The sequence below is a fragment of the Podarcis tiliguerta genome, assembly GCF_965153285.1.
Source record: "Podarcis tiliguerta genome assembly, chromosome: 13".
Classification (NCBI taxonomy): domain Eukaryota; kingdom Metazoa; phylum Chordata; class Lepidosauria; order Squamata; family Lacertidae; genus Podarcis; species Podarcis tiliguerta.
The window spans coordinates 398222-423651 of NC_139546.1; the positions used below are offsets into that span (position 1 = coordinate 398222).

General features: G+C 48.2%; 1 protein-coding gene and 1 long non-coding RNA gene across 2 annotated transcripts in view; one reads left to right on the forward strand and one right to left on the reverse strand.

Annotated features, from left to right (window-relative positions):
* Positions 1 to 25430, forward strand: part of LOC310661414 — a 169376-nt gene that overhangs the window by 28084 nt on the left and 115862 nt on the right. The window lies entirely within an intron of this gene.
* SGSM1 (small G protein signaling modulator 1) overlaps positions 16837 to 25430 on the reverse strand; it is a 79618-nt gene continuing 71024 nt past the window's right edge. Inside the window, exons 23-25 of the mRNA XM_083407267.1 lie at positions 23468 to 23564; positions 22858 to 23025; positions 16837 to 21978 (exon numbers count right to left, since the gene is read on the reverse strand). Coding sequence (XP_083263393.1) covers positions 21890 to 21978; positions 22858 to 23025; positions 23468 to 23564 — 354 coding nt within the window. The 3' untranslated portion in view covers positions 16837 to 21889. The remainder of the gene's footprint in view (positions 21979 to 22857; positions 23026 to 23467; positions 23565 to 25430) is intronic.

Sequence of the window (25430 nt, forward strand, 5' to 3'; positions counted from 1 at the left end):
AGTCCATTGGGACACTCCTGCTATTGAGATGAATGGTGAGCCTTACAAGAGCCTTACATTTCAACAGGGCTTGCCTATAAGAGCATCCCAATGGTTTCTATCAACTAAAATTACTCAGTCTGCCATTGGATTCCACCTTTAATATTCAGATCTCCAGGGGAAATTGAAGGCATTCACAGGCTATGAATGATTGTTTCTTAGCTTGCCCCTTCTGCACATTGAGTTTGGGCTCTCATTCCTTGGAATCACCATGACAACATTCCTCTGGAGCACCAAACATCCTTGAATCAAACTCTGGAAGCAAACTAGTCTCAAGCTTCTGCAAACACTCCTTTTCTGTTGACTCCCTCCCCCCCCGGGTGCAACATTTATTTGAGTTTTCCCCGCTGGCCTGCCTCCACGTAGGTGCCAGGAACATGCTTTGCTCTGAGAAATTCTCCTTGCACTCTCCTTCGCATCCTTGTACTGTACTTGAAATCCTACAAAAGTGCTCTACCATGAGGGATCAGTGTGTAAGCAGGAACCACAAAAGAAGTTGTTGTAGTTTAGTCGTTTAGTCGTGTCCGACTCTTCGTGACCCCATGGACCAGAGTACACCCAGGCACTCCTGTCTTCCACTGCCTCCCTCATGCTGGTAGCTTCGAGAACACTGTCCCACCATCTCGTCCTCTGTCGTCCCCTTCTCCTCGTGCCCTCTATCTTTCCAAACATCAGGGTCTTTTCCAGGGAGTCTTCTTTTCTCATGAGGTGGCCAAAGTATTGGAGCCTCAGCTTCACGATCTGTTCATCCAGTGAGCACTCAGGGCTGATTTCCTTAAGAATAAGTAACCAGTCTCAAAGACACTCACGTTACTATGAGTCACCCCCAGGAATGCATGGAGCAGGTGAAGATAAGTCAGGCTGCTGGTATAAAAATGTACACTAAAGCAGCCCTTTCTGGTTCATAGACCTGTAGCTGTGTGTATTTTCTGCAGATATCAAACAGAGATCTCTTCTTGCTTGCTTTGCACATGTGATCTTTCTGCCTTGTATGCGGAAGGTCCTAGCTTTAGTCTCTGGCATCTGCAGGTAAGGCTGGGAATGTACCCAGTCTGGAATCCTGGAGAACTGCGAGTCAGTGTAGATAATACTGAGCAATGTGGCCCATTGGTCTGACTCAAGGTGGCTTCCTATGTTCCTATAATGTACACACACACAAAAACACATTTCTTCCTCCCCCTCCAGTTAAAGTTTGTCATGCAAACTTTGTTTCAATATAAAGTTAAGAACAAATACCACATTGTCTGCACAGAGACTGATGCTGCTGCAATTCCATCTCTGGCAGACATTGCTAATAGCAAATGGGCATTCCATAGCTGCCCAGGCAGAAGCAGGCCTTGGGGCTTGACACTCAAAAGTGTCCAGGATTTCTCCTGGATCCTCAGTGATATTACATGTAAAATATCCAAGTCTCTACTTGGTGGATGTGGATCTGTTGGATTCTCTGCACACATCTGTTGTTCTTCATAGAATCATAGAATCATAGAGTTGGAAGAGACCACAAGGGTCATCGAGTCCAACCCCCTGCCAAGCAGGAAACACCATCAGAGCACTCCTGACATATGGCTGTCAAGCCTCTGCTTAAAGATGTCCAAAGAAGGAGACTCCACCACACTCCTTGGCAGCAAATTCCACTGTCGAACAGCTCTTACTGTCAGGAAGTTCTTCCTAATGTTTAGGTGGAATCTTCTTTCTTGTAGTTTGGATCCATTGCTCCGTGTCCGCTTCTCTGGAGCAGCAGAAAACAACCTTTCTCCCTCCTCTATGTGACATCCTTTTATATATTTGAACATGGCTATCATATCACCCCTTAACCTCCTCTTCTCCAGGCTAAACATGCCCAGCTCCCTTAGCCGTTCCTCATAAGGCATCGTTTCCAGGCCTTTGAGCATTTTGGTTGCCCTCCTCTGGACACGTTCCAGTTTGTCAGTGTCCTTCTTGCACTGTGGTGCCCAGAACTGGACACAGTACTCCAGGTGAGGTCTGACCAGAGCAGAATACAGTGGCACTATTACTTCCCTTGATCTAGATGCTATACTCCTATTGATGCAGCCCAGAATTGCATTGGCTTTTTTAGCTGCCGCGTCACACTGTTGGCTCATGTCAAGTTTGTGGTCAACCAAGACTCCTAGATCCTTTTCACATGTACTGCTCTCAAGCCAGGTGTCACCCATCTTGTATTTGTGCCTCTCATTTTTTTTGCCCAAGTGCAATACTTTACATTTCTCCCTGTTAAAATTCATCTTGTTTGTTTTGGCCCAGTTCTCTAATCTGTCAAGGTCGTTTTGAGTTTCAGTTGCAACACAACCAGAATTTGCCTTTGCAATGATGACTAGACTGTGGCTCTAGAGGTGCACCGTCAGTACCCTGCTTCTTAGCAATTCCTGTGTATAGTCCTGATAATGTCACTGAGTCCCTTGTGAGAAATACATAATGTCAGGGGTTCAGGAGCAGAGGCACAGGAAAGGGAGGAAATGGAGAGCGAGGAGGAGGAGTCCGAAGGAAATGTCAGCGATGACAGTGGTCCGAGGTCTCTGAGTCTTTCCAGCGAATCGGAAGATTCACAGAAAGGGGCTCCCATGGTCAGGGCAAGGGGGGTGCCTAGGGGGACACCCCAGGAAGAAGGGACCAGAGGAGACTCAGAGAGCAGCAGTTGGAAATCCGGACCAGCGTCCACACCAGAGTGCAGTAGGGGGGAGGAGTCCCAGGCATCGGGATCAGGCGGCGCGCTGCCATCGGGGAGCGAGGAATCGGTCGAGAGGAAGGTTGTAGGCTGGGCGCGCGCGCCAAGTTCAAATGTACAGGAGGGCGGCACAGTTGAAAGCCCGGAAAGGGAGCCAGGTCCCAAAGCCCGCCGAAGAGAGCGGGAGGAGTCAGGGGGGTCTACGTCTGCGTCGGAAGAATCCAGGAAGGAAGGAACCCCGGGGGGTAGCAGGACCCAGAGGAGAAAGGAGAGACGGAAGAGGTGGAGTAAGGCTAGAGTCTTAAACTGGTGTACAGGGGGCGGAGATTCAGATGGAGCTTCGCCGGTCTAAACCCTAGACGTAGAGCTGGGGCGCTCCGGCTTGAAAATGGAGACTGTAATTCAATAAAGACTTTTGTACATTACTACCGGCTAGCGTTGGTCCTCTGTGAGCTGGGACCTGGAGCCAGCTCAGACAGTAAGCTCCATCTCTTCGAAAAGTTTGCACCAAGAACCTCGTAACGTGAGTCGACGCAGCGAGGGAAGAGGATTGGTGCTTCGCGAGCTCACACAAGTCAGACAAGATGACTACAGAACAGCAACTAACAGACCTGCGAAATGCAGTGACACAACTCAACGCGGAGGTACTTGCATCCAGGAAAAGGGAGGAGGAAATGGATACCGCCTGCAGGGATCTCCAAGCCAGGTTGGAAGTGCTTTCTAAACAGGGGCTACCGGGACCCAAATCAGAGGGCATTGGGCTGGGGAGAAGAGGAGGCAGCCTTGTATCTCATTTCGACGGGAGTTTACAGCAGTACCCTAACTTCCGAGCAGACCTGCTGTTTGCGCTGGATCTGCTGGAAAAAGACTTTAGAGATGAGCGAGAGAAAGTGGGGTTTATCTTGTCCCATTTGCATGGGGAAGCCAAAGCGTGGCTGAGGAATTTGTGGAGAGATAAAGATCCGGCGCTCCAAGATGCGAATGCGTTCATTAAAGCGATGGATTCGTGTTTTTTATCAAAGATAGACATCGATATTGCCAGAAAAGACATACATGGGCTCAAACAAGGCAGAGCCAGTGTGAGGCAGTACCATTCCCGCTTCTTTGGATTAGTCCATGCGCTGGGATGGGAGAAAGATTCTGCTCCAGTCAGAGACCTTTTTTGGGAAGGCTTGAATGCAAATGTGAAAGATGAGATTGCAAGGGGGGAGAGACCAAAGAGCACTCAGCAAGTGGTCCAGCGGGCGCTGGAGATTGGGGTGCGTCTGGAAGAACGTCCATGGAACAGAGAAGAAGGACGTTGGGGACGTACGCCAGCGAGAGCACCTCCCTTCTTTCCCAAGGATGCAGCGCGTGCGCAATCCACACCTTCGCAGGGAGGGGGAGAAGAACCGATGGAGATTGGAGGCGCCAGGGCTCAGTCAGCTACCAGAGCCCTAACACCGGGAGCAGTCAAAGCGAAGTCTCCTAGAGGGAACAGGAAGTGCTACATCTGCGACAGTGCTCAGCACATGGCGAAAGAGTGTCCCCAGAGGCTCCATAAGCACACTGCAGCCTCGGCAACAGTCACAGACGCAACTCAGCAGAGAGAACCACAGCAGGGAAACGACGGAGTCTGGCTGGAGGAAGAGGCACTGGGGTCCAGCCAGACAAGTCAGTGAAGCAATCCCCAGAGATTTTGCAACCCACAGACCCCCTCCCACCCAAACCAGTGGTGCAGCTTACAGCATCGCTCCAACTGCCCAATGGACTCACTATGGAAGTGCCGATTACCATTGACTCTGGTAGTAACGCAGACTTCATAGGACTGGATTTTATTCAACAGCACAACATAGCACTACTGCCAGCCACGCTGCCTCTGAAAGTTGTCACGGTGGATGGCAGGGAATTGCTGGGGGGGCAGGTGGTGCAGCAAACGCCTCCGATGGTGATGCAAATTGGGAATCACCGAGAAGTCATCAGCTTCAATGTCACCCACCTGTCGGACACGCCTGTAGTATTGGGCATGAGTTGGCTGCACAGGCACAGCCCAGCATTGGCGTGGTACCAGCGCCAACTGACCTTCGGCTCCTCCTACTGTGCGGAACATTGCATTCTGCCTAGCCCGGAAGGGGAAGAGGATGACCCGCAGCTACAATTAGGCACGCTGCAAGCAGTGCCACTCAAGTATGCAGCGTTTTTGGAGGTTTTCTGCGAGAAAGAAGCGGACAAGCTGCCTCCCCACAGGCCCTATGACTGCAAGATTGACCTCCTGCCAGGGGCGACGCTGCCAACCGGGAAACTGTATTCCATGTCTGAAGACGAGCTGCAGGAACTCAGGGAGTTCATAGACCTCAACTTGAAGCGCGGTTTCATCCGGGAGTCGAAGGCAGTGGGGGGCAGTCCTGTATTCTTTGTGAAGAAGAAGGACACGCCCCAAAAAAGACTTGTAGTGGACTTCAGGATTTTAAATTCCAAGACCAAGCCCACGGCCTTTCCTATGCCCAAAATAGACGACCTGCTCGCAACGGTGAGGAAAGGACGCGTTTTCACAAAGTTGGATCTGCGAGGGGCGTACAACCTGATTCGCATACGGGAGGGCGACGAGTGGAAGACTGCCATGTTCACGCCCCTGGGCACCTATGAATACAGAGTTATGCCTTTTGGATTACAAAATGGCTCCCACTGTTTTCAAGCCTTCATGCATCACATACTGGCGGGTCTCCTCTACAAGAAATGCGTCTGCTTCTTGGACGACATCCTGATATTCTCAGAATCAGAGGAGACCCACGAGGGAGACGTCAAGGAAGTTCTACAGAGACTGCAGGAGCATAGGCTGTACGCCAAGCTGGAAAAGTGCCAGTTCGACAGGAAGGAGGTAGATTTCCTGGGCTACAAGTTGTCGGACAAGGGGCTCGCCATAGACAGCGCCAAGGTTCGCGCAGTGTTGGACTGGAAGAGCCCGCGCAATCGGAAGGAGGTCCAGCGGTTTGTGGGTTTCGCCAACTTTTACCGCAAGTTCATAAAGGGGTTCGCGATGCAGACAGCGGCCATTACCGACACGCTCAGCTCCAAGAAGAAGAAGTTCATCTGGACGGAGCAAGCGGAGCAGTCCTTTCAGAACCTCAAGCGTCTCTTCTCTTCCGAAGAGCAGCTACTGCATGTGAATCCCAGCAGACGAATGAGGGTTGAAACGGACGCCTCGGACAGAGCCGTGGGAGCAGTACTGTTGCAGCAAGACCCGCTTGGGGACTGGAGACCGTGTGCCTTCTACTCTCGAAAGCTCAGCAAGTCAGAGCAGAACTACACCATCTGGGACAGGGAGTTGCTGGCCATTCATGCAGCATTCAAGGCGTGGCGGCACTTCCTCATCGGAGCCAAACACACAGTGCAGGTTCGCACGGACCATAAGAACCTGGAGTACTGGCGTACGGCAAGGTTCTTGAACCGGCGGCACAGAGATGGAAGCAGAGGAAATCGTGGTCGGCAAGAGCACGGAGGACGAGCCGGACTATTCCGGCTGGATGCACGCCAAGGGAGACGAACTGTATCCGCCATTCACCCCCACAACGACGGAGCACCCAGCACCCACACCTGAAGGAGGGGAGGGGGGAAGGGGGGCTTCGAGGGGGGGATGGATGTCAGGGGTTCAGGAGCAGAGGCACAGGAAATGGAGAGCGAGGGGGAGGAGTCCGAAGGAAATGTCAGCGATGACAGCGGTCCGAGGTCTCTGAGTCTTTCCAGCGAATCGGAAGATTCACAGAAAGGGGCTCCCATGGTCAGGGCAAGGGGGGTGCCTAGGGGGACACCCCAGGAAGAAGGGACCAGAGGGGACTCAGAGAGCAGCAGCTGGAAATCAGGACCAGCGTCCACACCAGAGTGCAGTAGGGGGGAGGAGTCCCAGGCATCGGGATCAGGCGGCGCGCTGCCAGCAGAAGGACAGGAGACAGGACTGGCCACGCCTACATCGGGGAGCGAGGAAACGGTCGAGAGGAAGGTTGAAGGCTGGGCGCGCGCGCCAAGTTCAAATGTACAGGAGGGCGGCGCAGTTGGCAGCCCGGATAGGGAGCCAGGTCCCAAAGCCCGCCGAAGAGAGAGGGAGGAGTCAGGGGGGTCAACGTCTGCGTCGGAAGAATCCAGGAAGGAAGGGACCCCGGGGGGTAGCAGGACCCAGAGGAGAAAGGAGAGACGGAAGAGGTGGAGTAAGGCTAGAATCTTAAACCGGTGTACAGGGGGCGGAGATTCAGATGGAGCTTCGCCGGTCTAAACCCTAGACGTAGAGCTGGGGCGCTCCAGCTTGAAAATGGAAACTGTACTTCAATAAAGACTTTTGTACATTACTACCGGCTAGCGTTGGTCCTCTGTGAGCTGGGACCTGGAGCCAGCTCTGACAGATCCAGAATGCACCCAGTGTTCCATAGAGCAGTGCTCACGCCCTACAAAGCGCCTCACAGATTTCAGAGGCCGGGCGCGGCACCAGACCCGCTCAGGGAGACGCCCACAAGGAGGGGGTCCCCAAGAGGGGAACCCATCAACCAGGTCACAGAGATTTTAGACTCGAGATGGGGAGAAGAGGGAGTAGAATATTTTCTCGCCAGCGAAGGTACCCCGGCCAGCGCCAACCGTTGGGTGCCGGACTATGCCTTGGACGAGCCTCTTCTCAAGGAAGAGTTTCATGCCTTGTTCCCACACAGGCCCATGCCAGCCGCGTATTTCGACGACTGGCTTTTCACACTCACGCTTTCAGCCAGCACGTTCCAGGGGTTCACCTCGGACGAAGAACCGGCACTAGACACACGTTCCCCGGAGGGATCGCCCTCGGGGTCTGCCTCAGACCGCTCTTATTGGTGGGACAATCGACCAGAGGAGCAGTGGAGCAGGAAGTGGCTGGGGGGTCCTTGGCAGGCAACGACCCCGGAGGTGCCCGGGGGAGAGATGGACATGGACGTGCTGGGGGAGGACCTTGGGTTCGAGCACGGCGGCACAGAGATGGAAGCAGAGGAAATCGAGGTCGGTGAGAGACCGGAGGAAGAGCCGGACTTATCTGGCTGGAGGCACGCCAAGGGGGACGAACTGTATCCGCCATTCACCCCCACAACGACGGAGCACCCAGCACCCACACCTGAAGGAGGGGAGGGGGGAAGGGGGGGCTTCGAGGGGGGGATGGATGTCAGGGGTTCAGGAGCAGAGGCACAGGAAAGGGAGGAAATGGAGAGCGAGGAGGAGGAGTCCGAAGGAAATGTCAGCGAAGACAGCGGTCCGAGGTCTCTGAGTCTTTCCAGCGAATCGGAAGATTCACAGAAAGGGGCTCCCATGGTCAGGGCAAGGGGGGTGCCTAGGGGGACACCCCAGGAAGAAGGGACCAGAGGAGACTCAGAGAGCAGCAGTTGGAAATCCGGACCAGCGTCCACACCAGAGTGCAGTAGGGGGGAGGAGTCCCAGGCATCGGGATCAGGCGGCGCGCTGCCATCGGGGAGCGAGGAAACGGTCGAGAGGAAGGTTGTAGGCTGGGCGCGCGCGCCAAGTTCAAATGTACAGGAGGGCGGCACAGTTGAAAGCCCGGAAAGGGAGCCAGGTCCCAAAGCCCGCCGAAGAGAGCGGGAGGAGTCAGGGGGGTCTACGTCTGCGTCGGAAGAATCCAGGAAGGAAGGAACCCCGGGGGGTAGCAGGACCCAGAGGAGAAAGGAGAGACGGAAGAGGTGGAGTAAGGCTAGAGTCTTAAACTGGTGTACAGGGGGCGGAGATTCAGATGGAGTTTCGCCGGTCTAAACCCTGGACGTAGAGCTGGGGCGCTACGGCTTGAAAATGGAGACTGTAATTCAATAAAGACTTTTGTACATTACTACCGGCTAGCGTTGGTCCTCTGTGAGCTGGGACCTGGAGCCAGCTCTGACACATAAGAATAAATTTAAGGATTAAAGGCAAACGGATGAGCTAAGAGGATTTGCAGCCCAAGCATCTCCCCTTTCTTCAAATACCTCATTTCAGCTCAGTTCCCCTCTTCCTCTCCCAAAGCTGTGTAGCTCTTCCAGCCAGAAAAGGATTTAAAAAACATAATATGCAAATCAGAACTGTTTATGTAGACCAACAGTAATCTCTTACCTTCACCTGGTTTCTGTCACTCCATAATGTTGTATCTCTGCACCATATACTGTACTGAAGAAAGCAGACAGCTGTACATGGTAAAGATGAATTATCTTGCATTTCCTTCTTTGACAAATATATAATCTTGCCTTTGCCACCCTCAGTTAAACCTTTAGGTAAAAAAAGCAAATGGCAGTTTCCCCACAATGGTCATTTTCCCAGTTGAACAGCAGGGCTTGGATGAGAGGTGCCATTCAGGGGCAATGTGGAAGAGATGCTACACAGCCAGGATTGAGGAAGGAGAAACGGATCTGAGTTGGATTTTTATTTAATCCTTGTGAATCTCATGAGACAACTCTGCAAACTTGTCTATTAAAATATCAGTGTTCGGAAATAATTTGCTCCAGTTGCAACTTCCATTGCAGGGGGTGGGCTAGATGATCCTTGGGTCCCTTTCAACTTTACAATTCTATGATTCTAAGGTTTACTTGAATGTTTAGAAGACTCAATCATTTTTAAGCTAACAAACCCTACCTATTTGAAGGGCCATAGCTCTGCCGTGCATACAGAAGGTCCCAGGTTCAATCCTTGGCATCTCCAGGTAGGGCTAAGAGAGACTCTGAACCTGAGTTGACAATACTGAGGTGCTCTGGTTATCTCCCACATTGACTACTGCAATGTGCTGTATGTGGGGCTACACTTGAAGTTGACTTGGAAACTACAACTAATCCAGAATGCGGCAGCTAGACTGGTGACTGGGAGTGGCTGTCAAGACCATATAGCACTGGTCCTGAAAGACCTACATTGGCTCCCAGTACATTTCTGAGCACAAATCAAAGTGTTGGTGCTGACCTTGAAAGCCCTAAATGGCCTTGACCTGAATGAGTGACTCCACCCCTGTTGTTCAGTCCAGACACTGGGGTCCAGCTCCGAGGGCCTTCTGGCAGTTCCCTCACTGCAAGAAGTGAGGTTACAGGGAACCAGGCAGAGGGCCTTCTCGGTAGTGGCGCCTGCCCTGTGGAATGTCCTCCCATCAGATTTCAAACAGATAAACAGCTATGTGATTTTTTAAAAGACATCTGAAGTTCAGGGAAGTTTTTAGTGTGTGATGTAGTATTGTGCTTTTACTATTTTTTGTTGGGAGCCTCCCAGAGTGGCTGGAGCAACCCAGTCAGATTGACAGCATATAAATAATAAATTGTTGTTGATGTTGTTGTTGTTGTTGTTGTTATGAGTCAGATGGACCAATAGACTGACTCATTGTAAGGCCATTTCCTAGGTATACATTAACACCAAGAAAGTTCAGTGCTGTCACTTGTGGATTGAACCAGCCAATCAGCATAGCCAGCCCTGAGGGATGACAGAAGCTGTCATCTAATATTGAGAGGACTGCAGGGTTCCCACCCATTATCTACCACATGGTTAGCCAACCATGGTTCCCTCCAGATGTTGTTGGATTACAACGCCCTAATTCCCAACTATTGGCCAGGCAGGGTGGGAGGGAGTTTGGGAGTCCAGCAACATCTGGAGAGCCCCACCAGGACTATGCCTGCTCTAGACCAAACCATGCCCAGTTCTTTTCACTCTGCAACCTAACTAATGAGAGATCAAGACACCTTTCATTCCTATAAGGTGCTTTGATTGAACCTGTAAGACCCAGGTTGAAAGGTCTGTCTCATCTTCCTGGCCTTGCTAAACCTGCACCATGTCTGAACATGCACACAAGTCTTTAAAATAAGCAAGCAAGCAACCTTTTGATCTGGGAGCAGATGGGTGGGGATAGGGTGCCACGGTCTGATCTGCTTCTTCCTGCTCAGGAAAAAATGTAAGCATGACAACAGTTGGGTGCTGTTTCCACCGTTCCACTAAAGCTGCTATGAATAAGTGGGGCCCGAGGGTGGTTCCTCATGATGTTTGCCTACGAGGTGGGGCTTATCAATGCAGGCACAATCTCCCTCCATTAGCCAAGAGGAGATGCTTTGAAGCCTTTGCTTCTCCACTTTCTTCAGATATTCATTAACTAAAACTAGGATTGCAGGGTGCGGGGGCTACTTCTGTGAGCCTTGCCTCTGCCTGCATTTGTGAGGTCAAATCCATTGGCAGAGTTGCCAGCTCCCCACCAGGGCAGACCACTGACCTGAAGTCTCCAGGCTTGCCTGCCTGCCCCCAGGGGGAGGGCTTGTATCTACACGTGGGCAAGAGCGCCTGTAAAAAAATAATTAATTAAGAATACTGTGCATGCAGCTTGAAAGCTTCAGTCTGGCAGGAGCTTGCAACAAATTATTGCTCTGCCCTTCTTATCTCCTATGAACACCTACATGTATTTTCTTTGTTTTCTGAACAAGCAAGAATGTTTTGTGGCTGCTTAACAGTCCAGAGACTTCAGTGCTAATCAAAAGCCCTTGCAGCTCCATAAATAAATTTTATATTGGGAGATACACTGTGTGGCTGGTTAGAGATACACCAGATTATACATTTTCTAAATCAATCAAATCAAATCAAATCAAATCAAATCAAATAAATAAATAAATAAATAAATAAATGGGCTCAAGAATTACACAGCTGAAATGGTTTTGAGAAACTATTCTATTCAGCCAACCCACTGGGAAAGGGAATCTCTCTCAACGATATAAAATCCTCACACAACTGACTACCCTTCCTCTCACTTCAGTAAGACTAAAATGGGGTGAAAGATTTTGGAAAAAATTAGAGGAACAACTCTGGGAACAAATTTGGGATGAACCACCTTTTGAATCCATCTAAATTAGAATTTGAGAAAATGCTTTAAAGATAGCACATCACTGGTTTATGTGCCCAGCCAGATAATATAGAATTAATCATAACACCTTGAAGCTTTGCTGGTGGGAGTGCAATTTACCTGCACATGTGGTGGTTTTGCACAAAAATTATCCCTTTTGGGGGGAAAATGTTTCAAATGATGCAATAATTGCTAAAACCAGACTCGAAATTAACTCTACTATTATAACATACTTCACAGATTAGAACGAATCAAGATTTCATCCTCCATTTATTAACTGCAGCTAGATTAGTGATTGCAGAAAAATGGGAAAGCTTAATGCAAATCTTTTTGAAGCCTGGATTTCGCAAGTGATGAACATTGTGCTTATGGACTTTGTTAAGACTCTGTTGCCTATGTTAAGACCATAAGAGCCAACTCCCAGGGGCTGAGGTCCCTTTGGCCCCCAAATAAAATATTTGATGGGACTGCCCTCCCCCAAGGCATTGCTATTCAAATGGTGTGCATGTACCACATCATGTGATCAATTATGTGGGGTGGGGCTTACCTTCTCTCCACCCCCCCCCCCAAATATTTTATTCAAGTTGGCACCCCTGGTTAAGATAATTGAACATGGTTTTCATACACACTCCACTAACTCACAAAATCTTACACTTTCATGTATCATAGAATCCTAGAATTGTAGAGTTGGGGCCCCAAGGGTCATTAGTCCATCTCCCTGCAATGCCGGAATTTCAGCTAAAGCATATCTAACAGATGGCCATCCAACCTCAGCTTAGAAAACCTCCAAGGATCCAAGAAGTCCACCACCTCTAAGGGAGACCATTTCACTGTTGAACAGCTTTTACTGTTAGAAAGTTTTTTTCTGATGTTTAGTTGGAATCTCCTTTCTTGTAACTTGAAGCCATCCTACCCTCCAAAACAGGAGAAAACAAGCTGTTCCCTCTTCCATGTGGCAGCCTTTGAGATAATTGAAGATGAATATCATATCTTCTCTCAGTCCTCTCTTTTCCAGGCTAAGCATACAGTAACCAACTCCTTCAACTGTTCCTCACAAGGTTTGGTTTCCAGACCCCTTTTCATCTTAGTTGCCTTCCTCTGCACGCGTTCCAGCTTGTCAACAACCTTAAACTGTGGTGCCCAGAACTAGACACAGTACTCCAGGTGTGGTCTGACGACCCTTGATCTGACTTCCCTTGATCTGGACACAATACTTCTGTTGAGGCAGCATTAGCTTTTTTTCTGCTGCATCACACAGTTGACTCACATTCAGCTTGTGGTCCACTAAGACCCCACTATTTTTCTTTTCTATGCAACTACTAAGCTCTGTTTTTATTGTATGGGTATGTTTTGTTACTTGAAATTAAATATTAGTTAGGAAAAAAGAGTAACAAGTTGCATAAGCAGTAGTGGGCAGAGGTGTAGCTAGTTGGTTTCATGACTACGATAGTTATGGGACAGAGATGACTTTGGATACCTTGGTGGATGACATGCCAGGAACTGGACTGAGCTAGTGTATCCCTATTGGTTCTGCTGAACTTCCTAGTGGCTTTCGATACCATCAACCATGGTATCCTTTTGGGCTGCCTTTCTGGGATGGGACTTGGAGGTCCTGTGTTACAGTTGCTCCCTTCCTTCCTGGAGGGGCAAATCCAGAAAGTGGTGCTGGGAGACTCCTGTTTGATGCTTTGGCCATTGGCCGGCAGGGTCCTCAGGGACCCTGTTTTGTCCCCCAAACTATTTTATGTTTACATGAGACTCCTGTGAGAGACGGTTTGGAGTTTCAGGGTTCAGTGTCAGTATGCTGATGATACCCAGCTCTATTTCTCATTTTCACCTAAATCCAAAGAGGCTGTCTCAGTTCTAAACCAGTGTCTGTCATCAGTAGTGGACTGGATGAGAGTGAACTAACTATAATACAATACTGACAAGACAGAGGTGCTCTTGATCAGTTGGAAGGCAGAACAGGGAATCGGGATTCATCCTGTGCTGGATGGGGAGCACTCCCTCTAAGGACATAGGTCCATAGTTTGGGTGTTCTCTTGAACTCAGCCCTGAGCATGGATGCTAAGGTTTCTGAGTTGGCCAGGAGTGCATTTGCACAGTTACAGCTAGTGCGCCAGCTGCACCCATTCCTTGAGATGTCTGATTTGGCCAGTAACACATGCATTACAGTGGTGCCTCGCAAGACAAAAAGAATCCGTTCCGGGAGTCTTTTCGTCTTGCGGTTTTTTCGTCTTGCGAAGCAAGCCCATTGACGGAGTAGCGCTATTAGCGCTATTGGCTAAAAAAGGGCTAAAAACGGCTTTTTTAGGGGGGGGTTAGCGGTTTTGCTGCTAAAATGCTTTTAGCAGCTTAGCAATTCAGAATAAGGGGTTTTGGAGCAAAAAAAAAAAATTGATTTTTTTCCCGTCATTTTTCGTCTTGCGAAGCAAGCCCATAGGGAAATTCGTCTTGCGAAGCGCCCCTGCAGACAGAAAACCCTTTCGTCTTGCGGGTTTTCTGTCTTGCGAGGCATTCGTCTTGCGGGGCACCACTGTACTTGCAATTCGTATGGATTAGGGCTACCTTTGAAAAGTGCTCAGAAACATCAACTGGCCCAAAGAGCTGCAGCCAGACTGTTGCTTAGGGCTGGTTATAAGGAGCAGATAAGTTGAAATTTCAGAGTCTGGAATGTTCCTGACCTGGCAACCTTAAGGGTGGGTGGACAGCCGGAAACTGTATGTGCATCTTCATAATTATTCTACATTAATGGGGAGCGGGGGACACAACCCTCTAAGAGCAGAGGTGGTAGGAGAGTGCAGAAAGTCCTGTGGGGACACATGAGCCTCGGATGCAGGTTCCAAGTTCAACTCCAAGTAGAAAGATGCTGGGTTAGCAGGGCTGGGAAAGCCCAAGACCTGAAAGAGCTGTTGCCCAAGGCCTGACGCTATTTGGCTGCTCTAGAATAGAAGAGCATCCCACCAGAATGAGTATATTGTCCTGTGTCCTTCAGAGTGCCCAGTATACTTTACAATGTGAGAAGTTAGTGCCTGCTGAATGGGGAACTAACTTCCATTTCAAACAGGCTGACGTAGAGACTGCAGAAGCTGTTTGCATTATAAGCAGTCCAATCTCATTCACTCCACTCTCTTATGACAGCATGGAATAGCTCTTATTCACCCTCTAATGACAATACAAGAAGCCATGCTTAAAACAAGGCAGGGTTTATAAGTCAAAAACTGTGGCTTATGGGTGTCATTTGTTTGTGGTTAATAAACCATAACAAGCAGGGCTCAGTGTTATATGCAAACCATTCTAGAGAGACATAACTCAGAATCTGTCCCAATCCCAACACCAGAACTGTTACATATAACAGCCATATTTTGTTTGTTTGTTTGTTTGTTTAATTATTGATTTGAAAATACATAGAACCATAGAGAATATATAACTTTCTTTTATCTTTCTGGCCCCACAGAAATAAGTTACAATTAACATCGGTTAACAAAATATCAAAGCAGAATTTTTTAAAAATAACCAAAATTATGCCACAGAGCGGAATGCAAACAGGCAAAAAGCAGCACTTTTATTGTCAAACATTAACTATGAAAGCAACAGCAGGGCATCTCATAAGGAGTGATACCAGAGTAGCCCAAAGGAGCCCGCTGAGACACACACACAAAGCAGCAGCAGTAGCAAGTTGTGTCAGGCAGCAATCACTCAACAGATACATTCAGAGCTCATGTTTTCTTGCTCCAAAAAAGGTACCTGAAGAACCTTCCTGGGTTGCTTGATACAGACACACACACACACACACACACACACACACACAGCGACACCACCTTTCCAACCAGAACTCCCACTAAGCTTCCAGCTTTGGGTGTGTCTCTTTTGGCCAAAATGGAGCCCCCAGCCCCACCCCAGCTGTCAACCTTCCCTTTTTTTGGCAGGAAATTCCCTTATTTCAGTGCCGTTTCCCGCTGCTATCCCAGATTGTTAGATATCCCATAGACTGTCTCTGGGACAGGTGAGCCTGCTGATCCCTTATTTTCAAATCTGAAAGTTGATAGCTATGCACCCCACCCTGGTTAAAACAAAAACGAAGCTCTGGTGATTAGGACACAGTTGCCCACAAGCCAACAACTGCTAATTCACACGGAGAAGCTGTAGACCATGGGTAGGCAAACTAAGGCCCGGGGGCCAGATCCGTCCCAATCGACTTTTAAATCCGGCCTGTGGACAGTCCAGGAATCAGCATGTTTTTACATGAGTAGAATGTGTGCTTTTATTTAAAATGCATCTCTGGGTTATTTGTGAGCAAAGGAATTCGTTCATTTTTTTCTCTTCAAAATATAGTCCAGTCCCCCACAAGGTCTGAGGGACAGTGGACCAGCCCCCTGCTGAACGTTTGCTGACCCCTGCTGTAGACCAACCTGGGACCCTCCAGATGTTCTGGGGCTCCAGCTTCCATCAGCCCCTACTCCCAGTGCAGCTGCATGATGATGGGGCTGATGGAAGAAAGGCCACATGGGCTTGGTCTGATAAGAACTGCAGTCTTAAAAAAAAGTGCCCTTCAACCCTGGGTCCTCAGATGTTGCTGGACTACATCTCCCATCATTCTTGGCCTTGGGTTAAGTTGGCTGGGGATAATGGGAGTTGTTGTCCAACAACATCTCAGGGCTCAAGGTTGCAAAACACTGGTCTATAACACTCAGAGTGTACCAGGCTGGCAAAGGCTGACTTAGATGCACACAAATCTCACAGCTCCAATTCACAAGTGCTTCTCATCTTTGTTCTGGCATACTTCCTTGTGTATGATAGCCCGTCCTGCTGAAATGAATGGGGATTTCTCCATCACCATATGCAGGAGGAGATCATAGAATTGTAGAGTTGGAAGGGACCCTGAGAGTCATCTAATCCAACCCCCTGCAATGCAGGAATATGCAGCTGTCCTGTACCGGGATCGAACCTGCAACCTTGGTGTGTGTGTGTGTGTGTGTGCACATCAGAGGGTGTCAACAACTTTGGATTGGGGCCAGAATCCAGACATGCAGCAGAACAGAGGCACCCCTAAATGAAAGCACAGCAATACATTTTCTCTGCTTTGAACCTTGCATTCCCTTAAGGCACGGATGGGACACCTGCAGCCTTCCAGATGTTGCTGGACTACAACTCCTGTCATCATCCCATATCATTGGCCAGGCTGACTGCAGCAGATGAGAGATGGGAGTCCAGCAATGTCTGGAGAGCCACAGCTTCCCTATGTTTGCTTTAAGGTCTTCAGATAGAGCTGACATTGGGAAACAAACAATTATCACCAAAATTTCCAGCTGCTACTTAAGTCCCAGTTGAAAAGGAGGGGCATATAGGAACTATGCAAACACCATTGATAGCCTTATTCTCCATGAATTTGTCCAATCCTCCTTTAAAACCCTCTACTTATCTATATAAGGGATGCGGGTGGTGCTGTGGTGGGTACAGGAGCAGGGACCGAGCAACGGGAGCTCACCCCGTCACGGGTATTCGAACTGCCGACCCTTCTGCTCCTGCCAACCAAGCAGTTCGAAAGCACGTCAAAGTGCAAGTAGATAAATAGGTACCGCTCCAGCAGGAAGGTAAACGGCATTCCCGTGCGCTGCTCTGGTTTGCCAGAAGTGGCTTAGTCATGGTGGCCACATGACCCGGAAACTGTACGCCGGCTCCCTCGGCCAATAAAGCAAGATGAGCGCTGCAACCCCAGAGTCGGCCATGACTGGACCTAATGGTCAGGGGTCCCTTTACCTTTACCTTAAGGTACTACTGGACAATTTTTTAATATATTCTAACAGGTTCACATTCTCAACCACGATTGTAATAAGAAACAAAACGTTCTAGTGGAATGACTGCCTGATACTGTGTTTGGCCACCGTTGAAATAATAGAAATCTCTTCATCTTAAGAATGACCAGAAAACTAGAGTCAAGTGTTTAAATGTGGGCTGTCAAATTAATTCCGCTGCAGCTGAAAGAGAATGTGTGTGTGTGTGGGGGGTGTTATACAAAAGTTGTGGACTCCCATCTCACATCAGGGATGACCAGCAGATGTCAGGGGTGACGGCAGTTGGAGGTCCAGCAGCTTCTGGGGTGTGTGTCCCCCCATAGCCCCCGCTGCTGTGTTAGCTTAACATTCTTTTAGAGGATTGCAAAGAGTAACAGCTGGTTTTATTCTCCCCTGCCCAAGGCTTCACCTGATGTCGTAATGTGTATAGATAACATGGGCCGTCTTTTTCAAGGATGTAAAAGTCCTCCAGCCAGAGATTCCAAAGGCTGCCCATGATAGCATTTCTACTCAAAGGGCAGGTTCATGCACAAGAGCACATCCAGCCTCTGCCCCACCAAATCAATCCAGATCCACGCCAGTTTCTCATTGACAGACATGGCATTCTGGGCATGAATTTTTTGACATGCACGCTAGCCCCAAGTGTTGTAATTTCAAAATTAGATTTCTTTTCTTTTTTTAGGTAATGTGAAAAGGGGAATCAATGCTTGTGGCATGCACACTCACCTCTGGTCAACAAAATCTGGAAGGTTTTCATAGGGATTCAGAAACCTGCCAAGTCTCTTTGGCAAGTTGATGGGATGAGAGAGACATATCACTTTACACCCCATAGGAAATGAAGCCACTTTTTCTTGCAAACTATTATCTGTCTTTATCCTCTGATGTGCAACAGAACAGCAACAAACCTCCACTACTACTCCCAATACACTCAAAGAATTTTGGCATCTGAGGAGCAGCAAAACGCTTTTCTTAAAAGCAATGATTTCTTAGTGCCCTGCCTAACTCACATATACATTTTCTATACTGTACATACAATATTTGTATCTATATAATATATAGATATAGACACACACACACAAACAATTTCCTGATCAACATTTAAAAGATATGTTTGGCGACATTGAGAAAAGAATGTATTTGTTTGCATAATGCTTCACGCACACAGAGTTCAGGACGCACAGAGAGAATCAATAAAGACCTGTAAATAAATAACATTTTCTTTGCATTTAAAAGTGCTCTCCTTAAAACACATGCGCGCGCGCACACACACACACACGCACACAGACACAAAGCAAGACTGCTATCAAATGGCCAAAATATGCTCTCTCTGATAGCATAGGCAGAAAGTGCTCGGCTTGATTACTCAGCTAGCTTTTAAAACAAAACCATTTTTTAAAGGGATTTCAGAAAAACTAAAAGGTCACCCCAAGGGGTGAGTGCAATTAGTTCATGGTGATGTAGCATTGCTCTGAAAACAAGAGTGTGATATGGGAGTGGAAAACCCTTGTGCTAACAATTGCAAAGTTATATACTAGAAACTACTTCTCAAAATTTAGATACAGCTTCTCATAGCGTCAAAAACAAAGACAACATCAAAAATCCCCTGCAGATGCAGCCTACACACTGCATCTCACCCTTCCTCCAATAAAGGGGAGAAGATGGACCATGTTGTCCTCCCGGTCACTCTGTGAAGTAGGCTGGATGGGCAGGAAGTGACCAACCAACAGCTTCAAGGGTGAGCGAAAATTCAAAGCAAGTCAAGGTCCCATGCTCTTTCCACTGCATCATACCATTTCTCGCTGCCATCTCCAGGGCAGCTGGCTCCTCACAACTTGCTTGGCAAGGACACTGCCCTGTCAGAAAAGGGCTAGTCAGCCTGCTTAATTCTCTCGTTTGGAGTTTTCCAAAGTGGAAAGGTTTATCTTTCAGAAACAGGTCACTAGATCAAGTTTGTGCTTTTAAGAAAGGAGGGTGGAAACACTAGCATCCACAGTCAAAAAGCCCAACACAAGCAACATGTACGTACACCCACCCACCCCATGGACTGCATGGATCCTTCAGTCCCAAACCTTATCCTTAAAATACCACATTGCCCTGCCATCTCCCAGAAAAAGTTCTGGGGGTAGAAGTAGTAAGGCAGATCAGCTCCAGAACAGGAGGAAGTAACTTGTTTTGTAACTGTTCCCCTTCCTTATGGGGACAAAAGGGCAAAAGCCCACTTGGCACCACTGCCCAGGGGCACGATTCTCTTGTGCTTTAGTATCTGGCTGAGCCTGGGATGTGCCTATGTCTGCTTTGGAGGGCGGTGCCTGATTCTTTAACACTTGCCAGAAAAATGGAGTGCCCTACCACTTTGTGGAAGTCCAACCAGCCACCCAAGGCCATGGGAAGTCCAAGCTGAACTTGTTTGGGGCAAGGAATCCAGTTTGCACTACTGGTCCACCTGGCATGGCCTCCTTGCACAGCCAGTGATGGAAGCCTGGGACTTACAGCTTGGGCGCCAAATGGGAAGGGCAAAATTAATGGGCTTGGGCGAGGTCAGCAGCTCCCTCTCCAAACTCAAATCCCCAGGCTTTGCATAGGGAAGCCGGGACAGTTAAACCAGTTTGACTGTACTGTTGAGACAGAGCTCCCTGCTTTGAAGTGCAGCTGTCAAGGACTGAACCCCCCGCTCCCAATTTAAGGATGGAGGTCATTAAGGGTTATTCACTTTGGAAGCGTGGCTCTTTGACCACTCTCTCCTGAAAGAAGAATAGGAAGGGCTTAGCATGGAAGTACGAGTAGCCAGCACAGAGACCCAGCAGGGTGGGTGGGATGGATTTTGCAGCACTGTTTAAGAGACTAGTCCTCTGGAGTGAGAGGGAGAAGCAACTATGGCTGAGCATTTACTGGCTACGAGGAAGGCCTTTTCATGACAACAACAACCAAACAAAATATAGGCACTCACTTAGCCATGATGGCAACTTTTTCAGGAGATTTTTTAAAATCAGGGAACCCATTTAATTTCACTCTGTTTCTTTCTCCTTCTCTTTTAAAAAGAACACCTGAATTTTTAACACAGACCAATTCAAATATTTGTCCTCAATGTTACTTCACACTAGAGTGCTAAGAAGACTGGTTAATCTGGTGCTGACCAGAGACAACACAGAGGCAGAACTTCAGAGGAGTCACAGGATCAGCTCCATGGGCTGCCGTTTCCATCAGCCTTTCCCAACATGGGGCTCACCAAGTGGTGTTGGACTACAACTCCCATCATCCTTGACCATTGGCCAGGCAGACGGGGGATATTGGAAGTTGGAGCTCAACACCATCTGGAGGGCACTGGGCACTAGGTTGGGGAAGGATGGCTTACCTCCTCTAGTAAGTGTTTATAGACTTTCTCCAAGAAGTATCCTGTATCCTGTACTATCACATCATTCAGAAGGACAATGTGAAGGAGAGGCGCAAAGTGTGTGTGTGTGTGTGTGTGTGTGTGTGTTAATAGGCTGAGCCCAACCTCCAAGGTTCAGTGTTGAAGAGAGGAAACTCCTGAGGCTGGAACAGAGCAACCATCGGGTGCTTTCTGCTTTGAAACACAAGGAGCCATCTAGGGCAGAAAGAGAGAAGCGAGAGAAAAATTTCAACGAGATGCCATCAAGGCCCTGGACATACATGATGGCTTTGAAACCTGATGATAGAAAAGCAGGATGCTTAAGTCCTCAGTCCAGCAAAAAATGTGCTGGGTTGGAGAACATTTTTTTTTGTCAGGCCCTGGTCAAGGGCAAAGAATGGCAAGCATCCCCACAGAGCAGGATGGAACAGGCCAGCCTGGCCTCAGTCTGCTATACGGTTTCCTAATGAAATATGGTGACAGCAATCTGGGGCACTGCAGAAAATTTCAGGAAAATCAGGAAGAGAACAGACAAACCTCAGTGGCAGAGATGGCCTCAACTGGCACCCTTCAGAAGGTGAGAAAGCTTCCCCATAAAAGGATGACCTCGGCGAAGCCTCACCTTTTGATTAAAGGGCCAAGAGTTAGATCCCGACCTGCACATTTTGGAGGTGACAGGGGAAGGAAAAATGCTGTCTGTTTAAAATATTCTCTCTGAAGGAAGATCTGAAGGGAGGGAGGGAAATCAACGACAGATCCCAGCCACCCCTTTTCAAGGCTTGACCTTTCCAAACAGGAACAGAAGGTAATAAAACCAGTCATCCCAATAAACAGCCACACCCTTTCCACCCACCTAACGACTGACCTCTGTCCTCAAGGCAAGGTTTGTGCCAGTCAAGCTCCATCCTACCTGAATGAGAAAGGAGGCAGAGCTTGTGAGTTCTTTGGTTAATTGTCATCACGGAAACAGAAGAGCCAGCAGGCAGTGGCTGAAAACACCCAGCCCATGCAAACCGTGGAATGACTGGCTGGGAGACTGCCTCTCCAGGGACTGGCTCAAGTTCATGGGGAGAGGCATGCTCCCTCTCTAGCTCTCTGCCTTATGCGCTAGTCCAGCCTCCAAATGTACACAAGGGTTGCTTCAGTCTCCCTTCCTCTTCCAGGGCAGATGTTCTCTCAAATCACTTGTTCTCAATGAGTGTCTGGACTTTGTAGACAAGGTCCCGCGCCAGCTTCAGGACCTGTTGAGTGTTGTGCCGCTCTGCCATTTCTGGAATGGAAGGAAGGAAGGGTCAAGCAAAACAGAGGAAGAAGAGAGGGTAGGTTCAAAAAAAACAAGGTGAGGTCTCTGCCCTTCCCTCTATCCCCACACTCAGGCATCCTGCAGGGACACCTTTGGGAAGGGACCACAACTATGTGGGAGAGGCCATGCTCAGCACACCGCAAGTCCCATCCCCAGCATCTCTAGTTAAAAAAAAGGATCTATATGTCATGTGCAAGATACAGAGGACATTCACAACACACACGCATATCAGTTGGGCAGGAAAGCAAGAAGATGGTGCAAAAAAAGAGCTCAGCAAGAAGTCAAATACAGTGGTACCTCGGGTTACATACGCTTCAGGTTAAGGACTCCGCTAACCCAGAAATAGTGCTTCAGGTTAAGAACTTTGCTTCAGGATGAGAACAGAAATTGGGCTCTGGCGGTGCGGCAGCAGCAGGAGGCCCCATTAGCTAAAGTGGTGCTTCAGGTTAAGAACAGTTTCAGGTTAAGTATGGACCTCTGGAACGAATTAAGTACTTAACCCGAGGTACCACTGTAGCTCAGTCTGCATGTAAGTGAAATATTGCTCAGACTAAGGCCAAAGTCTACAGCTTGATGGAATCCGGTGAGTCCCTCCAGGCACCAACGGATCCCTAAAGAGTACCTTTTGGGCTGCTTTGGTGGTGGTACTGCAGTGCAGCAGAGAACAAGCCAACATTTCTCTCTGCCTGCACAGAGGTCAGAAGGCAGCTCAACCTCAAAGTCCCTGGCTCAGGACTCCTGGAGGCTGGCTTGGTGCCTATTCCTGAGGGGCACAGATTTTGCAGTGCAGTCATTTGGGACAGAAAAGTGTCCTCAACTTCAGCCCCAGCCCATTACAATCTGTACCATTGAAGAACTTGATGATATCCGTGAAGTCCATGTTGTTCTCCAGGATGATGTCCCGATAAACCTCCACCAAGGCAAGAGCAATGAAGAGGACATAATGAGACGAGGAGATCTGTGCTGCTGCCCAGATCGTTTCCCAGACAGAGAAGACATCATTGTAAACTAGCTCTGTTAGAAAACAGGAACAAAAAAAGAACAGTCATTGAAGCCATCTGAAGCGACCAAAGCTAGGGTTGTCACATGCCCTCTTTTTCCAGGACACGTCCTCTTTTTCATGGGTATGTAAAATGAGAGTCATCATAATGATCCATAGTTAAAAGCAGAAGTCAGCAAATGTGTCCTCTTTTTTGCTCTTTAAAATATGGCAACCCTAAAATGCATAAGTGACCCCCAACCCAGAATTCTCTGCAGCAAACAGCGTTGTGCAGCAAACATCAAAGAGGACACCAGGAAAAAAATTGGGGGGAGGAACAAAGAAGGGCAATTATATTTTACCTTCTCCCAACTCCTGTCCTCAGGATGCTATCAGGGCAACTCATGCTGCTCCAGCTAGTGTTAAAAGATGTGTTTAAGTCAAAATGCAGATACAGACCCCATACCCCCAACGCACCTCGCTTAAAATCCAGGAGAAACCAGCGGTAGCAGAAGTAAAAATGTGTGTAATCGCCATTTTGATGCATCAGCTCAAACAGCTCAGAGTCTAAAATCTACCAGAAAAGCAAAAGCTTCAGGATCTTGTTTCTGCAAGAAAACCACATTTGTCCCTCCCCCGCCACAAACCCCCCACATCCTACATGCAGCAAGGTGCTCAATACTCCCTTGACCTCTTTTCAAAGAGCTTCACAGGACATGGAAGTATCAAGCAGAGAACCTAAGCAACACTGCCACCCTTTCTTTTCCTTGCACAGGTATTGTGCCTAACAGCAAGCAGAATGTGTCTCTGAGAGGAGCTTTCAGCAACTGAATTTCTACTGATTAAAGGCACTGGGATTAAAGGCACTGTGTATGTAGAGGGAATGGCACCCCTCCTCAAGGCCCCAAGGCAAAAACCAAGGAGCTTATCACCCCAAACGGTAACCAAGGGTGGGATTCCAGTGCAAATTGAGGTTTGCATAATTAAAGTAGACTAAGAAGAGCTTCATAGTGAAAAATGAAAATATTTCCTTGGATTTGAAAGTGTTCAACATGCCATGGACCCCTTCATGGATCACTGCCTTGCCGTGGCGAAGGGGCTTGAATAACTCAGAGAAGCTATGAACTATGCCGAGCAGGGCACCCAAGATGAACAGGTCATAGTGGAGAGTTTTGACCAAACGTGATCCACCTGGAGGAGGAACCAGCAAGCCACTCCAGTATCCCTGCCAAGAAAACTCCATGGACAAAGACAACAGGCATATAAAAGTTATGACGCTGGAAGATGAGCCCCTCAGGTCGGAAGGCGTCCAACATGCTACTGGGGAAGAGCGGAGGACAAGTACAAGTAGATCCAGAGCTGATGAAGCAGCTGGCCAAAGCTGAAAGGACGCTCAGTTGCGGATATGTCTGGAAGCGAAAGGAAAGTCCAATGTTGTAAAGAAAAATATTGCATAGAATCATAGAATCATAGGAACCTGGAATGTAAGAACCATGAACCTGGGTAAGTTGGATGTGGTCAAAAATGAGATGGCAAGAATAAATATTGATATCCTGGGCATCAGTGAACTAAAATGGAAGGGAATGGGCGAATTCAGTTCGGATGACCATCATATCTACTACTGTGGACAAGAAACCCATAAAAGAAATGGAGTGGCCCTCATAGTCAAAAAAAGAGTGGCGAAAGCTGTACTGGGATGCAATCTCAAAAATGATAGAATGATCTCGATACGAATCCAAGGCAGACCTTTTAACACCACAGTAATCCAAGTTTATGCACCAACTACTGGTGCTGAAGAAACTGAAATTGACCAATTCTATGAAGACTTACAATACCTTATAGAAGTGACACCAAAGAAGGATGTTCTTCTCATTATAGGGGATTGGAATGCTAAAGTAGGGAATCAAGAGATAAAAGGAACAACTGGCAAGTTTGGCCTTGGAGTTCAAAACGAAGCAGGGCAAAGGCTAATAGAATTCTGTCAAGAGAACAAGCTGGTCATCACAAACACTCTTTTCCAACAACACAAGAGACGACTCTACACATGGACATTACCAGATGGGCAGCATCGAAATCAGATTGATTATATTCTCTGCAGCCAAAGATGGAGAAGCTCTATACAGTCAGCAAAAACAAGACCTGGAGCTGACTGTGGCTTAGATCATCAGCTTCTTATAGCAAAATTCAAGCTTAAACTGAAGAAAGTAAGAAAAACCACTGGGCCGATAAGATACAATCTAAATCAAATCACTTATGAATACACAGTGGAAGTGAGGAACAGGTTTAAGGATTTAGATTTGCTGGACAGAGTGCCTGAAGAACTATGGATGGAGGCTCGTAACATTATACAGGAGGCAGCAACGAAAACCATCCCAATGAAAAAGAAATGCAAGAAAGCAAAGTGGCTGTCCAGCGAGGCCTTACAAATAGCAGGGGAGAG